This window comes from Syngnathus scovelli, chromosome 1, assembly GCF_024217435.2.
Source record: "Syngnathus scovelli strain Florida chromosome 1, RoL_Ssco_1.2, whole genome shotgun sequence".
Lineage (NCBI taxonomy): Eukaryota > Metazoa > Chordata > Actinopteri > Syngnathiformes > Syngnathidae > Syngnathus > Syngnathus scovelli.
In genome coordinates this window covers 17303040-17321068 of record NC_090847.1, presented here as the reverse complement: position 1 = coordinate 17321068, position 18029 = coordinate 17303040, and the positions used below count along the sequence as shown (strand labels likewise).

Sequence of the window (18029 nt, the reverse complement as noted above, 5' to 3'; positions counted from 1 at the left end):
TGACTTTTGATTCTAAGTAACTTTTGGGAAAAAATGTCCTTTCCAGCGTAGTTTTGAAACAACATACTTGTTACCATTACTTGAATACGTATGTCGAAACAGTACTTTTACTTCAATTGTTTTTTTTTTTGTTTGTTTTTTTTTTATAAATTGGTGGAGGGGATGACTTACGTTCATGGTACTATGGGATATCATATACTGTCAATATGTTAATGCGTATAACAAAGAGTGCGGAATACTAAAGAAAAAAAAATACTTAAATTTACTTTTAATAACAAAAGGAAGACAAAGTGCACAGACTGAAATAGGTTTTTATTGTATTGAAGATAGATGTAAAATATCAGAGAGCAAAGTTCAAAATACTTTCATTGTTCTCCTGTCAATGTGAGGGACAGCGGCAAGGGGGAGGAACATACAATATTTATCTTGTGTGCCCTTCTCTTCAGACAAGCACTATTTTAATGTATTCCGGCTATTGTATTGCACTAGGAGATGGATAGCTGGATGAGTCTGCTCGCTGATATGTATTTTCTACACATGGGCTAGTCGCTCATGTATTTCCCCTGCCTGTAATCTTGAGCGCCACCAATAATTCAGGCGAATGACAAACAGTGATGTTTTGTGGCATTTGAATCGTTGCTCTTGGGTGGGTTTGTTTTCCCGTCAGCATTGTTCTTAAAAGTGCCTCCGTGGGAAACTGAGAAAAGTCAAATAGCTGATGAGATGTCACCTCATGAACTCTCTCCTCGCTTTCACACACTTGCAAGCCCGCCACGTCTGCGATCCGACACAATTTTCCCTCTCGTTCTCTTTTTTTCTCCTTGCACACACACACACACACACACACACACACACACACACACACACACTGAGAAAATTCTAAGACTCGCTCTCTTGGCTGCTTGTCAAGCTCAAAGGCACAAAACAGGCCACAAGCTACAAAAGCTACAGTCAGCGTTATGTTTCATGGCTGCTGACTCTTGATCATATCACGTCGAGCACAAATGTCGAACGATGGCCTCGCAAGTCACTCCAAATGTGAGTGATTTCTTTCCCTTAACTTTCACTTTGCCTTAAGCGGAACAAGTGCAATGAAAGATATTTTGAACAGTCACTTCCTTGTAGTCAAACTTGCTCAATATGCATGCCCGTACCTGAGTCACTCCGTTCCTGTCGGGACTGGTCATGCAGAGAGCATGTATGTCCTGAGGACTTACCAGGGTCATGCACGTACCCTCACACACGTCCCTGCGCGAGTAATGACTTTACAGTATGCGCCCGCATGTTCTTTCCAAGTCCAACAGTGGCAAGACGGGAGAGGATGGGCCTCTGAAAGTGCAACTGACAGAGGCAATTAGAGGAGTCGGAGCCGAAGCAGCAGCTTCCTGACTCACATAACACCACTGGATGGCTTTCAGATGGATTTGGTGGAATCTTGTACAAACACTGAGTCAATAATGAGGTAATGGCCGGTCATTGAGGAAGAAGCATTCACAAGTGATTTGCTTGGGGCACCCGCCGCCTGTCACCCGGCATAATGAAGGCACCGTGCCAATAGGATCCATTTCCAGGACCGCGTGCAGGTGTCCTGAGTCCTTAATACTGTCTGGATGTGAACTCACTCACTCCATTTTCCTTCTTGCAAGCTTGCCTATGCGGGGTGGAACAGAAATTCCACTGATGAAAAGCTGATAATTATGCCTCTAATGATTCAAAAAGCGATGAAATCAATGACAAATTTGTGTTCTGAGCAAACGTACAAGACATTAAATTTCTTGAGCACTTTGCTCGGGATATTTATGTCTGTTGCCGGCGCTTTCATTATCATAAAACGTGTTTAATATTTCCGAGCCGTGCGAGAGGGCGGCCACGTCACGAGTGATTGAGCACGCAAGATTTAGTGGCTCTTTCCGCACGTCTCCTTGTCTTTCTCCAGCTGTGTCCGAGTACTTCAGAGCCGTCACGCGCAGCCCAGTTGATGGAGCAGCGAGGAGAGGAGGGGAGGCGAGGGGAGGGGAGGAAGCAGTGAGGACACGGTGCCAACCAGAGAGGCCCACCGTGCCTCGGTCCCATCTCTCCAGCTGAGGGCTTTGATTCGCCTGATTGTCTCCAATATTGAGACACACAATAAACACAACACTTGGCGGACATTTGCAATTCTAATCAGTCCCTCTCAACCGGCCTGGACAACCCAGCTTCAGCCCTCTGGGATATCACTCATGTGACTGCAAAATAATGACACAATCATCGCCATGGCTACGCTCCTTTTGCATCCCACGAGTAGCCACACAGAGAGGATATTAATACGCAGGAGTTCTCTGAGGACTAAATGAATCGGCTAAGAGATTAGCTAGGCTCGCAGGTTAATGAATGTGCCGTGCGGGCAAGTTCTCTTAGCTAGCATTTGGGGGGAAGTTCACACACTGCCTCCCCCTTTGCCACAAATTCACTGGCAGGTCCCCACCTGCCTGCGCAAGGCGCGCTGCAACTTGATTTCAATAAACCATTTCCTGTCAACATCAGATTCCAACTAAGTGTTTAGATTGTGGGGAAGAAAGCTGTCAACTCGTGACACTGCTATCTGATTTGAATGCGACGATGCAAGCTGCGATATGATCGTCATCTGCCGCAAGAGCCTGACTTGATCTTTGTGAAATTGTTTGTTTTTTCAGATTTGAAATCAATGCGTGCCGTTTTATCTTTTGCGAAATGGCCCTTAAAAGTCATAAAAGCCCATCTGCAGGCTTTTTACACCAATGTTTTCATCTACTTGACAACATGATGGCGATAGATGTTCACAAGTAAATGAGAGCAAAGTGACATGCAATCATCCCGGTTTTAGTAGCCTGGATGTATTTGCTTTTACAGTCACTCGGATGATGGGAAATTCAAATTTATTTCCAAAAAACAACTGGCGCGTCTTATGAAAATGCCTATTTGACTTGCAAATCATTGCGATGATTCATAACGCCGACTGTCTGCCCTCCTTTTCAAGCAAATACCTGCGTGCGTGTGCATGTGCGTGCACCGCCGTGGGAATGACAGCTTGTCAGTGAAAGAGACGTTATTATCTCTGTGATGTGTGTGTGAGTGGCGAGCAGGTGCGGGGTCACATCACCAGTGGCGAGCTGACACGGTGGACAGGAAACATCACTTTCTGATTTCCCTCTAGAGGGGAAACACTCTTGTCACAATGTGCAGTGCTGCTGTTCAACCTCTTCTGAAAGGTTATTTCAATATGTGCAGCAGCTAAGTGTGCGCCGCTGAGCGTGCCACCCATGACAGATAGTTACCTCAAACCCCTTTTAACAAACGCCATTTCTTTAAAACAATGTCATGACTTTTTTTTTTTTTTTTTTTGCTTCGTTCTGGCCTTGAAGAAAAGAGTTCTGGCTGGCAAACCTCTCCCTTCCCCGTCCTTAGCCTTTGACTTTTTTTTCGGTGTAACAACAATACGAGGGGTTTAGTTCAGTGTCCTGCGGTCGATCTGTGAGTACGCTGATAAGGGAAGCTGATGGATAGGTTTAATCAGCCAAGCCCAGGGATCAAGAGCGTGGGACAGATCAATCAAATGCTGTGCGCTTTATAATAGAAGCGGCTTTTATCACACTGGCAGGGGTATTTGCTCGTTATTTTTGATTGTGGAAAGGGACCTATTTTGGTAGAGAGAGCAAACTATACAAAATAAAAGAAGTGTGAGCCTAATGAAGCACAAGCAACTTTTCAAGCAGTGACGTAATTAAAAAAAACTATTTGAAATTAAAAAAGAATGAATTGCACTGACTACATGAAACAAATGGAGCCAAATCTGCATATGGGAGATAGCCAGCCCGTGTTCTACTAACTAGGGTACCGTTTTAATACACAGCTGCCTTGTGTGTCTTAAAACAAGTCTCTTATCAGACAATTTGAGTGACAAGTCTATTTTCTGTTTACTCTCAAGTCGTGATAGTAAAAGACAGTTACGCATGTCCTTACCTAATGCCAGACAAATGATCTTTCTCGCCTCCCTTGGCTAGAGATCTTATCCCAGCAGACGTGCCTAAGTTGTCAGTAGGTTTCTAGAGGCCTTATTGAACACCTTATTGACTGATGCAATCACGCAGACACACATCATTAGGCTCATTAACAGTGAATGCAAAAGGGGAGCGACGGCCTGACTGCTATAGTCTGATAACACTCAGCGGGCCAGACGCAGGCTGTCGGTATTAAAATGAAACGTGGCTACGTGTTAATAAATAGCTTGTTTGACATGGTGCTATTCCCATTCACACCATTCATTTGCGCCACAATAGTCGGGCGGATTGCGGCCTCGTAAAGACGCTCCATGTGTTGTTTTAGGAAGCCATTACAAAGTGGGTCGTCTCCATTACAAGCGCTATCCGATCGCTATTACCGCCATCTGTAGCGCGCACTTAAATGTTAATCTTTGCGAGCCGACCACAGCTGACTCGTGAGCGAGCGCTCGCGTCCACGCCACCTTCCGCTACATCCAAACGTGACACGGCAGCTGTTCCGTTGTCACATTGCAGCTTTCGGGTGAACACGTTTACTTTCAGTGGAGCGGAGGGCACAATGTTGAAGAGGTCGAACCCCGACGCCCGTGCAGCGCAATCTCGCCGCCAGGAATGCTCGCTCCCTTCAAAGGCTCATCACGGGACGCACGTCTAATGCGGGGGGAAGGCCGCTTAAAGCCTCAGCCAGATATGCTGCTTTGAAGCGACTGCCGCAGTCCCTTCAAAAGAAGAGAAATCATTTCCCGTCCTGCTGCCATTTCATTGTGCAAAAGACCCACCACTCAGCTCTATTTGGTGGCCACATGTGGGCCGGCCGTCTCCACTCCAATCCCGAGCAGGGCAGCGGCAGAATATGACAAAGTTCACAATACATACATAGTTATGAAGTTTTCATAAAAGACCTTAACGCACACACAAAGTCTCGACAAGTTTGAGGTGCAGCGATTGGGCGTGCATAAATAAATGAGAAAAAGCAGTAACATGGGCCAAGCCCAGCGTGCATGAAGGGACCATCTGCAGAGAAGGGCTTTCATCTCGGAGACAGAGGAAGAGAGCACAGGAGTGATGTGGTGGTGTGGCCTGTCATGTTTCACAGTGGGAGACAGATGAGCACAACAGTTAAAAGTAGTCAAAGTTTTCAGTGTAGGAGAAGATGAGACTGCAGGGAGAGCGCCGCATAATAGCAAACCTATTTGATATTAAAGTGTGCATTATGACCACAGCTGAGTCCAAGCAACAACTTCCAATATAAGTCCTCTGTGCGTTTCATCTGCTGGCTGCAAAGATTGAAGACATTGTGTTTGCTTTAGCAGGCCTTTTCTGCTATTTCCAATATAGGCACGATGAGAGGCTTCCATGGCCGTGCACATCATGGGGGAGAATAAACACCCATCTAATGGGAAGCACATGTGCAAGGGATGAAGCAGCCTCCCCTCATATGAATAGGATGAAATATAGACGTGTGCCCCACTGCGCAGCAATCACCGCCGTAAGAACTTGGCGTGGGAGGTGAGGGGGTGGAGGGCACTATGGAGGAGGGGCAGGGGGCTGATGCCCCCCGACATGCATTCTCACTCAACACACACAGCTGCCAATATGGTCATCCTGGAGGGGATTCATGAGGAGGCCAGTGTCTGACAGTGACATCTCCATTCACTCTTGAATTCTTGGTCGCGCCTCCCAACATGCGAGGACACACACTCGCACGCACACACAGAGCACTAAAGGCCATGAGAGGAAGGCAGAGCACAGGGGCAAAAAAATAAATAAAAAAAAAAAAAAACAACATTTTCCCCACCGTAGGTCTCTGTGGGATTTAGCGTGGCATTATATGAAGATTGGACTTTAGAGTGCTCAGCTATCTGATGTCATTGTTGGTTTTATGTTGTCTGGAAGGTTTGTGGAACTCAGAGCTCATGGCAGGCCCATTTCTCTATAAACAAAACGCTCCGGGTTGTCGCTGTGATTGATAGCAGGTTCCTATTGTATCTGTCTGGTATGGCTGTATTGGAAGACAAATTAGCGGGACAGAACTCACGGAAAACGTTCCACATCTGACTCCATCAATCAAGTCGGCAATCAAAATAATTCAATTAAGAGACTCAAATCCTGCTGGCTGGCGAGTCCCTCCCCCTCCACCAGGCCAGAGACAAACTCAATTTACGGACAATCCATACATGATAGCATTAACTCCACTTTAAGGCTCAAATGTTTTTCCATTACTTATATTTTCTAAATATCCCGGGACATTCAAAGGAAAGAGCTGAGTTACGCTGTTTACTTTGGCAGGGAACAATTCAAGGGATAAAGTAAACAAGAACAACTTCAATCAAGTTGCAGACAGGCAGACTGGATGGCTAAACTAATTTGCAAATTCTTATTTGCAAAACATAAGGAACTTGAGAGAGGTTTTTCATTGATCTGCTAAATGGCTGTACATCACAGATGCGTGCTTGTGGAGAGACTGAGGAGAGGAGGTTGCTGAATATGTGTGTAATTGTCTTTCTCCGCCGTTTCCGAGGCGTGAAAGGGAATGCGGCCTTGCACTGCGGTGTCCTGGGGAGCGCCGATTGAAGCGTCAGTCACAGCTGCCACGCAGGGCCTCGGCGCGCAGCAAATCCCAGGACCGGCCCACGCGGGAAGAGGGGCCGGGCCCGGGGCTGGGAGCGGCGGGAGTCCCGTAGGCCTTTTCTTCCAGCTCCTCACTGACACAAGGGGGAGCGGCTTCATGCTGGGAGTTTGCTTAGAAAAGGCTGAGCCAAGACTTGGCAGAATGGGTTAACACAAACACACACACACACACTAACTCAAAGGCTTTCGGGGCTGTTGCCAGTGGGCATGGTGGAGGCGAAGGACAAATATCAACTCATCTATAAATTTGGGAAACATTTCTTGCTCCACACACATGAGACAGAAGTAGCTTGCGGGGAGGGGGGGCACAACTAAATTACTGGAGGAATGACTGTTTTTTTTTTTGCTGGGGGCCCAGGGAGCCTAATGGTGGCAAAGTCGTGAGGATTATACACTGTGCCATTGCCATGCTCTCACTAATAGTCTCCATGTTCTGCCTCTGTATGCTGTAGATGGATTATGATGCTTTATAATTACCACGGCTGTGTGTGTTGGACAGAGGGGGGTTACTACAGACCACCCATCTACCGAGCTGACATACTTTACTGGGGGATCCCTTGGGTAAAAGCGGGCTCCTGTACCATGCTATTCCATTACTTTATCATTCTATTATCTTACCACTCCATTCAATTACACTGTCACTCCATTAGTGTAGTCATAACAGTGAACAAAGAGCTCCATGATGATCATTGATGAGATGTTCAGAGCTCATTTCGTGCGGCCATGATTCATTCAGTCTTCCAGGATTTACAGCCATATCTGAAGTCAGAAGTACTTTGATGGTAATTACTTTGTCTTTCTTTTCAACAGCGCACAAGTACTGAGAAAAGTTCTGAACGAAATGACCACAATCTTATGGCATACAATCAATACAGGGGGACTGTGTAGAATTATTTTATATTTATATATATACAAAGAAAAAATTTACAGGCTACCATAAAAATATTTCTTTTGTTTTTAATAATTATACTTAACACACAAAATTGTTCATCAAGACAACAGTTTTAGCACCTTAACCCTTTTTTCTTTTTCTAGGTGAGAACTCCACACACGACAAGAATAAACACCAGCATGTGTGTTCTTACTATTATTATTTTGAGTGGTGTACTGACCAAAACACACATCACAATACCTCCACTGACAATCAAGAGTCTATCCATCCATTTTCTGCTTGTCCTTATTTGGGTCACAGGTAACTGGAGCCTAGACCAGCTAATTTCAGGCAAGTGGCAGGGTTTAAGACTGGGTTACTCACTCACAGGGCACAAATAGATATGAATGTTAATATAAAAAATCATTTGTATCCATAGTCACATAAAAAAAAATTAACATCTTCAAAATGTTTTTTGAGAAAACCCGCACAAGCACGTGAGGAACATACAAACTATGCACAGAGATGTTCTAAAAAGCGATTCAAACATGGATCGCCTGACTGTGTGGCAGAGATGCAAAACACTAACTGACCAATACGGTCGAATCAAGAGGCTTATCCTCTATACCAGACGTTTGGTGTCATAAATGAAATGACCTGTGACGGGCAGCATGATGCCACAGGACATTCGGTCTGCAAAGAAGCAGTAGTAAAAAAAGAAGTGGAAATAAACTAGGCTGGCTGTTTGTCTGTTCGTAACGACATGAGCGATGTGGCATTTCTTTACTTGGAGGGCAGTGGGGGGGGACAAATTATGTAAACAATGAATGTCCTTTCTGAAGTAATCCTCACTTCTGATTTACTTTCTATTTCAAATCGCAAACAGAGTCTGTTCCTTGTCCAATCTCAGTGTTGATCGCACGCACGCGCACACACACACGCGCGCACACACACACACACACACACACACACACACATTTTTTTTAATCACTAACTTCGAACATTTTTTATTGTTGGCCCCACCTGTTTTCATAAAAGATTGCTGAGAGAGGGAAAAAAAGAATCAACACACCCACACCACAAGACAATCGTCAAGATGATCTTGATAGCCACCCAATAATTGTGCCTTTGCTGACCTTGGTTAAAAAGAAAGGAATTGGGCTAAAAAACAGACAATTGTCTTCAGTCTTCAGTTAAATATATCACTGTGGTCATTTTAAGTACATTTTCTGGGAAATTCATTTTTGTTGGTTTACAGTCTCAAATGCACAAAATCCAAAGTACTAAAGCAGCAATACCATGTGTTTTTCAAACAAAATTAATACCATGTGTTTTTCAAACAATACTAGATAGATAGATAGATAGATAGATAGATAGATAGATAGATAGATAGATAGATAGATAGATAGATAGATAGATAGATAGATAGATAGATAGATAGATAGATAGATAGATAGATAGATAGATAGATAGATAGATAGATAGATAGATAGATAGATAGATAGATAGATAGATAGATAGATAGATAGATAGATAGATAGATAGATAGATAGATAGATAGATAGATAGATAGATAGATAGATAGATAGATAGATAGATAGATAGATAGATAGATAGATAGATAGATAGATAGATAGAGGAGCGTGGGACAAATGGACAGATGGACCTACAAACAGACCGAACTTTTTGCAATGCTTTTGGTGAGTGTAGCTTTGATATTTTTGTGGCAACATCTTGATAATTCTGATAACCATGGTAGATTTGTTATATGAACTTTTGATAACATTTCATCTGTACATTAGTTCATCCATCCATCCATTTTCTGAACCGCTTAGTCCCCACAGGGGTCACGGGTGTGCTGGAGCCTATCCCAGCCGTCAACGGGCAGTAGGCGGGGGACACCCTGAACCGGCTGCCAGCCAATTGCAGGGCACACAGAGACAAACAACCATTTGCACTCGCACTCATACCTAGGGACAATTTGGAGTGCTCAATCGGCCTACCAAGCATGTTTTGGGGATGTGGGAGGAAACCGGAGTGCCCGGAGAAAACCCACGCGGGCCCGGGGAGAACACGCAAACTCCACACAGGGAGGGCCGGAGGTGGAACCCGCACCCTCCTAACTGTGAGGCGGACGTGCTACCCAGTGCTCCACCGAGCCGACCCTGTACATTAGTCACTTTTTCCAATCATTTAATCCATTTGAATCACTTCGCATAATACTGTATTTTTCCCTTGTTTTCACTGCAACTTTCTCATTAATTTATATTTTGGTGTGCGTCTGGGAGAAATCTTCCTTAAAACCCTTGAGATCCGGCGTGTAGCATCCATTTCAATATACACTGCCTAAACTTGACAAATAACTTGAATGTTTCCAAAAAATAGAAAATCATTTTCCCGTGAGAGTGACACTTTTCTGAGAAGAGCCATATAAGTTAAGGTTTTGGAAAACAAATTGTCCTTCCAATGCTTCCTTGCTGGACGCTGTAGTTCCCCTTCCCCCGAGTCCAAGCACAGTGAATAGCAGCGTCCCCACAAAAGTCTTTGTGGTGCCGCTAACCAGAGGAAAACACATCCGTCCCCGCCTCCGTGCCAATCACGAGTCATGACGTCCTATTGGACGTGCAGCGCGGCCGGCTGTGAAGGTTGCCGGTCGCCCTGCCCGGCACTTTGGGCCCGCTTCAGATGAGGTCGGCCTCAGCTGCACAGCGAGAGAGACGATGAAGTCAGTCCGATTGAGGAGGTTACGAGTTCTCCGGCGGGAGCCGCAAGGGTAATGGTTTTAGAGATGGCTGTCACACAGATCCGTTCCACTGTCCAACACCGGCGCTGATCTCCAGCGATCCAAAGCTGCTCGCTTTTCAATCCCTCAACTTCTCTCCCCGTGTCCCCCTGCTTCTTTATTCCCTCGCCTTCCACCTCGCGCTGACACATGGAAGTAATCTGGGAGCTGTACGCTGGTCTGAAAGGATGTGTGGTTGAGCCCAGGGCTGTGTTTCAACGCTCTATATTAGCTTCCTTTCCTCTGCTGCTTAATCCCCTTCATTTTCATCTGCTCTTGTGTAAAAGAACTCAAATGGCCAAACAAAGGCCGACTTTGCGCATTCAACTTTCTCCCTACTTCCTGAAACCCGGCATACCAACATTTTCAATTAATTCAGTCGAGGAGGCAAGTAGAAAATATTCAAGGAAGATTTTCCCGCGGCCGTACCGGCGCTTGGCATTGGCGAGACTGATGGGAACTTCCTCCCACTCCCCGCCAGGCCAGGTTTCTGTCTAATGAAGGCCGCTCGCTAACAGCCTATAAGGCAGCCCCTGTTGAGCCACTCCGCACTCTTCCTCAACACTTCCACAGGGGCGCACTGGCACACTCCTCACACTTCCTTAATGTTCCACTGCGGCCAAACAAAGAACAATAGCGCAGAGACATTCTCAAGCACTCGTTTGCCGCCTGCCATAAGCTTACACTTGCCCCTTTCACATGCAGCCTTCGTGTTTTTTAGCAAGAGTGTGAACTTGCACAGTGGCAGAAATTGTACTGACGTTACTCGTTCCAAGTGGTCCTCGCAGTGCAGTTAAACCAAATTGGCAGTTTTTTTTATGGTAATTATACCTTCTCAATAATGTGCAGGATTGTAAAGTGTTGAGGTGTCGTTTTATGTGCGAAATTCAACAGTCAACCGGGAAGTGCTCCGGTATCAACACTTGGAGTTTCTATAATGGTCATTTGGAGGACTCAAAATTGTCGTAAAGGTTTGGGTGTTATTAATGTGTTCCTAAAGTTTAAATCATTTGTTGATTTAAATTTAACTGCAAGGAAAATCACCACATCACCAAACTGACAATAATAACAACTGGATTTTTTTCCCCAATAAACAACTAAATGCATAATAGATTTTTATGACATGATTACCTTACAAGTTAGAGTACACACTTGTTAAAGAACTAGAACTATTTAAATTAATTTATGTTTTATTGTTATATCTCTTTTTTAATTATTTGATGTCAAATTGTGTTAAAGGTTAACAATACGTCCCTAAAATATATGTACAAATTCGAGTACTATACATTCACTACATTTGCTTCCCATCCTAATTTTTATTAACATGGCGACAGTATCATCTTTCTAATGGCGCAATTCGTTTAAAAAAAAAAAAAAAAAAATGATTGGCAACACACAGTCAAGGAATAAAGCTAAAAGTAGTGTCACCCAGTCTGGGCAGTAAAGTATAACCATTTTTTTTTAGTTTGAGGAAAAAAATAAGTATCAAAATCATGAATGACTTCAGTATTGGCAGCTGATCATTTCAATTAATGTTCTGTCCATCAAGTAACTAATATGAGATGAATCAGGCCAGCGGAGGCCTGTCTTTCCGAGTCATTTATTACATTCAGCTGTTGTTCCAGTTGTGAATCAGTCCTATAATATGTCTTCAAAGAAAACCAACTGTAGCTCATGTCACGTCGGCCGGCCGGCCGTCCGGGAACACATGGACTACTACGCACAGGGGATAAGCGGGGAAAAACAACTTAAATGATTTGTGAATGCAACTCGTTTCACAGAGCAGAACTGAGCTGGGAATGTGCAACTGCGTGAATAAAGCAAAATGATTCATCAATAGCACAGAAAATCAGTATGATCAGTTTTCAGTGACGCGGCAGCCAAACCACCAGCGGATAAAGTGACTCCATCTGGATTGAAACCATGAGGGAAAAGAAAACATTTTTTTCCCGAAATATCCCAAGGAGCTGCTACTCCTTTTCTGGGCCCAGGTGTGTGTGTCGTTACGCGGCCCTGAAACAACAGACATGTCGACACAGAAGTGCAGGCACATAAAAGCAAACGCAGCTGTCGTCGTATTGAGACACGGGGTGCCTTTGCAGCAGTTTGCGCCAGTTGCTTTGCAAAAGTATTTCTTATTGGTTGGAGCCGCTCGGCAGCTCTCGGAATGGCGCTCGGGCTCTAAGTCCTGCTCTACATGTAATGAGATCTCTATCAGAGGGACACACAATTCCCAGTTTTAAGAGTGAACGGGGCACTAAGGTGCATATCGCAGGGATAAAGGGGGGCAAGCAGGCCTCTGACCCTCTCAGCAGTGACCCGCACAGCAGTCAGCAGCAGAGAGGAGCTCTCCGTGCAATCAACCAAATCCTCCTGCTGGGCTTGGGCTCTTTCTGCTTCTTGTTCAACAGGTTATGGCGGTTTCGGGTTTAGCGAGCAAGTTTTTCTTTTTAAGCTCCTCCTGAAATTGTGTTTGGAATGCTGGCACAGATCAGTCTTTTGAATATTGATTAGATGTCAAGAATGTACCGGCGTGCCTTCAAACAGCGTGCCTTGACAAGAGGTTGATAAGAAAACAAAAACAAGACAGATAGGTTCTTTTGGACTAATTGCTCATTGTAAAAACATTTTCCCCTTTACCTTATCAAGCTAATTAGAGAAGAAAAACTTGAACTTTAAATAGAACGGCAATCTGAAAGAAGAAAGCAATTTCATCACCCTTTTTTACTTTCAACTTGCAACAACTATCAAGATGCTATTTTCTCCTTTAATAAGATATTAAAGACCAGTGCTAATCAAATCCACATTAGTCGTGAAATTTAGTGAAGCATTAAGCATGCACTAAACCAGAGCAGTCAACTGTTAAAGTGAGTCAGCCAGCTAAGACCAATTGACAGCAGCATTACAAGGAGCGACACAGCAAGAGAGGCTAGTGTTGACCTTTCTCAACACAAAAACCCTCTTATGCTATTTTTTTTTTTTTTTTTTTTTTTTTTGTGGCCTTCAAATGCAAGTCAGAGGCCAAGAAAATGTGTTTCCAAGCCTCAGCAAAATGCGAGTTCAACATCAGTGCACCAGACTGTCGGCCAGCCTGCAGTCGTTGTCTTGCCTTATTATTTCAGAGGTGTGCAAGAAAGTTTCCCAGCCTTTCCCATTGTGCTGTTTGCCTCCTGAGCTACGGCAAACAGGCCACCATGACTGCGGGTCATGAGGTAAATATTAGCTTGCCAGGGTTGGACTAGAGGACGTGTGGGAGCCACTCGCAGCAACCTTGTCAGATTATCATGAAATTGGCATCGCTGCAGTATTCCTGTGTGTGTGCGCGTGTGTGTGCGCCTGTGTGTGTGTGTGCGTGTGTGTGTGTGTGTGCGCGTGTGTTGCTGTACGGGTTTCAGCCATAGCGAGAGGACGTGATCAGTCATAAGAAAGTGACATTTTCTGGAGTAATCCCACTCAGCTAAATGAGAGCTAATCCGATTTGCTCTGATAAAATGTTACTTTTTTTTTTTTTTTTTTTTTTACCAGCCAAGACGCTGAAGCATCCAAGCTCCTGCACTGCTTCTCCTCCACTATCTCAATTATCTATACTGAAGTAGGAATGGCCATTTTAGAAAATGTCCTTCAATAACTATGAGGGGAAATAAATGATCAATTAACCATTATTTTTTTTCTCTTCAACAGTTTGTTGTTATTAATGGTGGTATTAGGAATTCATACTGAATGTTGTGAACTCCTGTAACAATGCCATAGTTGAAATAATGCCGCACAGAGGAGACTATCAACAGCACCCCTGCTGGCTTGGACCAAAGAGCGCATTTCATTTGGCCTCAGTTTCAGTGATTAATTCACAAACAATTCCATGGAAACAACAGAATTTATAATGATCAGTTAATGGATTACCGTCTCAAGCCTGAAGTAAAAGTTTGTTTGACTCTTTCCCACAATGCACTTTTGTCATGATGTATGTTTGCTGTTCAAACACACTGAAAAGAAATCAATTAAGTAGACTTGCAATTATTGATAAGACAGACGCCAGAGTTCTAACACATTAAAATCTATAACTAATGGAGCACCAGCAGCGACGTGAACATAAATGCAGACACACACACACACACCTAAATAAAAATAACAGGGCCAGCCCTTCTGCTTTCCTATACTTAGGCTCATAACTCATGGCCTGCGGGGAGGTGCTGGTATTGTGTTATTTGGTGTGTATATGTGGTACAGTGTGCAAGCAGAGGGCTGCATTAATTTATTAGCCTAGACAGCAGTTTTCCCCAAACTGGGACCGGAAAGTAGGACATCATAAATCGAGATAAGTCACCTGATAGTGTACTGTACTGTACATCGCTGCGTTATCACAGCGGAGCGATATAGGCCCCGACTCGGACGGATTTATTTGAAGAAGAAAAAAAAATAATGCTGATTGCTGTACAAGTATTCTTTTTTTTATTGCCCGTCAGACAGCGCTGCTGACGGATACGTTTCAGAAGAAAAACAGGTTTGTCTGTTGTTATTGCCAAGCCTGCAAACGGCAAGATAATTGTCTATTGTTTTCAAAGCACACAGCAGCGGGATAATTAGATTGGGGGAGAACACTTTGCCGAGCGCCTTATTGTTCCACTGTGAACTTTATGAAATATTCGGTCAGCGGGGGGAATTGAAGTAGAGCGGAGTGGGGAAACAGATGGAAGAATAATCTTTGACTCCCTTAAGCAGCGTGGCAACTTTTGAAGAAAATCCCTTCAGGTGACATCAACAATAAATCAATAAAAGTAATAAATGTCACATTGTTCTTTATTTGTCTAGAACCCGCCGAGGGTGTTTAAATGAGTTTAACTTCAGTATCTGATTATTGCTTCTGAAGGCAACCAGGGCTGACGAGCGGGTCACCGTGTGGCCTTTAGGCTCCGACTCAGACCTCATGCACATTCTCTATACGTTCTGTACAAATATAAATACACCAATGAGCACAACTAATATTCCTACCCACTGGCTGCACAACAAGCTCCTATGACATGTGACATTTCGGGGATAAATCAATTCTGACCTCGCTTGCTGCTGAAGGTCAGCTCTCTAGCACATAGAGGCTATTTTTGTTTTTTTTTACTAAATTTTCCCACAAGTCGTGTGCGATTCAACACCACGCAAACGCGGGAGTTGACTCTGAGTGGGTGATAATTGCTACCAGAAAGTATTTTATTAAAAGCCGTCTGGGCTTGCACTGCTGTGTTTTGATGAGAAAAATAGGATCTTTTCCCAGAAGCTTGCATCAGAGAACCTAACCCCTGATTTCCCTGAGTTGATGAACAGAACCTCAAATTGGATCCAAGTGCAATTCAGCTCCCAAGTGTTTAAAACACTTATTATTCCCCTGCTATCCGAAAGCACGGCTTCACACATTCCCGTGGGTCGGCGTTGGAAGGGTGCAAAGCTGCCCTCCAATAAGCCAGTATTCAGAACACCTGGACCAAACTTGATTCATTTAGCTGGCTTGCACCTTTCCACTTGTAATCTACTAGATCCTGCTGATTACAACAATTAGGAGAAATGAGTGGAAAATTCTAAGAACTCCCACATAGCCGTGATTACAGCAAAATGTTCTTATTAATGTGGCGTATAAAGGTGCATGTTACAATTTGTTATAATGAAGCATTTATCATGGCGCCTGTAGAGAAGTTTTGTTTATAGTGTGCACGCCTGTAGTTGGTTGGTTGAAATTAATCAACAACAAAAAAACCCCACAAAATTTTAGTTTAGCTGTGAATAATTGCCATATTTCACAGAACATTTAAAACAGGACTGCGCCCTGGCAAGTTTTCTTCCATTACGCACGCACCCGATGAGTCAAAAAATAAATGAAACAAGAGACTTACTTTTGATTTTGCGAGCTCCAAATGATGGTCTCCAGGGATTTGGCTGAAAGTAGCCCCGTTCTACACGTCAAGATAAAGATCCAGAGGTAATACTTCCAACAAGCCAGTAGTGCCATGCTGATAAATGTACACGCACGCACGCACACACAGAGTGGAAGCCGAGAAGGTTGGGACTCAAAGCCCAGCACGGCAGCGCGGAATCGGACAGCCTTTATGAGAGTGTGGGCCGGTGGGAAGGTGAGCGTCGGTCAGTCGGGAGCATGTGAGCTCGCGATTACAGTCATGTCCTTGTGCCAACTTCGTGAGGTCTAGTCCGGGCCCAGTGTCCTTGACTGAACCCTCGCTTTCGGTGCACGACAAGTGTCCTGGACGGCCTGTGGCTGCTGGCGCACAAGCGGCGACCTTCTGGTCAAGAGAATTAAACTAGAATTTTTTTTTAGCTTTTAAAGGCTAGGGACGCACAGCGAGACAGCGTTGTCAAATCTCGCTCTTTGTCGGTCTACTGGTACCTGTCGCTGCCTCCACATCCATCCATCAGTCACAAGTCCAGTTGGGGGTCCAAAAGCTCCAAGACATTCCAGGGTGCTTTGTCACTCCCCGCTATTCTTATTGGGAATGAAGTGAGTTTCTATTGTAAATACCCCTCCGGTCTCCAGGGGCTGCTCGGTGTGCGTTTCCGCCGGGTAAGTGCTCCGACTCGGACGCGCTCCTTGACCAGAAATAAAATAATAAAAATGATAATAACAATAATAAAGCACTCGTGCGGGTGAATAAAACAAAACAAGGTGAAGTCAGCTTGCTCAGTGATTCACAATCCAAGCGCTTTCTTGCACGCCGGTGTATTTCTTTGGCTGTGCCCAAATCCCAACCTCTTCCGCGGCTCCAGCCTGACTGTAACCCGATCTGAAGCGAGCTGGGCTTTAGGGACCGCCCATCACGCGCGTATCAGCCAATCACATCGCTCCGTCTCAACTCGCAAGCAAGAAGCGATGGCATTTGGTGGGGTGACAGCCTGGTGGACTTTAAACTCTCGCCCCCTGTAAATTCAAACTTGCCGGAATGGATCTTTAACACTTGCCCATAAACATATAAAGTTAAAGTCCCAATGATCATCGACACACACACCTCTGGGTGTGGTGAAATTTGTCCTCTGCATTTAACCCATCCCCATGTGATTTTGATCCATCCCCTGGGGGTGAGGGGAGCAGTGAGCAGCAGCGGTGCCGCGCTCGGGAATCATTCGGTGATCTAACCCCCCAATTCCAACCCTTAATGCTGAGTGTCAAGCAGGGAGGCAATGGGTCCCATTTTTATAGTCTTTGGTATGACCCGGCTGGGGTTTGAACCCACAACCTTCCAGTCTCAGGGCGGACACTCTACTACTAGGCCACTGAGCTAGAACATCTCCAATGTTGACGCTGAAATAAATCTAAGTGAGCGACTATCATTTCTATGTAAACAAAACGTCTAAATTTGTAACGCTTGAAGAGTTTCAAATGTTCCGAAGTGACTGTATAGGATTACAGTGGCAGTTATTCTGGTCCTGTCTTTCCCCTCTTTGAAGGGAATGGTGATTAATGGCCTCTTTGGATCTCTTTCGAGTTGTCCCCTTTCGGAATAATGAACTGCATGAGGACTTATCCTCCAGTGTTTAAAAACAATAGCAGGCCGGTAGCCTATAGTCACTGCAGGCCATTCATTCACTGAGGAAGAAATGCTTGACACATAATTGATCATGTCCATGTCTGTGCCCCCTTTGTGAGTGTGCCGTGTGTGTTTAGTTTGGAAGACGCAAGGAGAGAGTTTCTCCTCACTTTTGACCAGCTTTGGTCAAGCAATGCTGCCCCCTAACG

The 18029-nt window shown here is 44.6% G+C and overlaps 1 protein-coding gene across 1 annotated transcript in view; it reads right to left on the bottom strand.

Moving 5' to 3' along the window:
- The window catches only part of efnb1 (ephrin-B1), a 63010-nt gene extending 45935 nt beyond the window's left edge, over window positions 1–17075 (bottom strand). Inside the window, exon 1 of the mRNA XM_049744887.2 lies at window positions 16177–17075. Within this exon, the coding sequence (XP_049600844.1) occupies window positions 16177–16292 (116 nt within the window). The 5' untranslated portion in view covers window positions 16293–17075. The remainder of the gene's footprint in view (window positions 1–16176) is intronic.
- Between the last annotated feature and the right edge of the window lie 954 nt (window positions 17076–18029).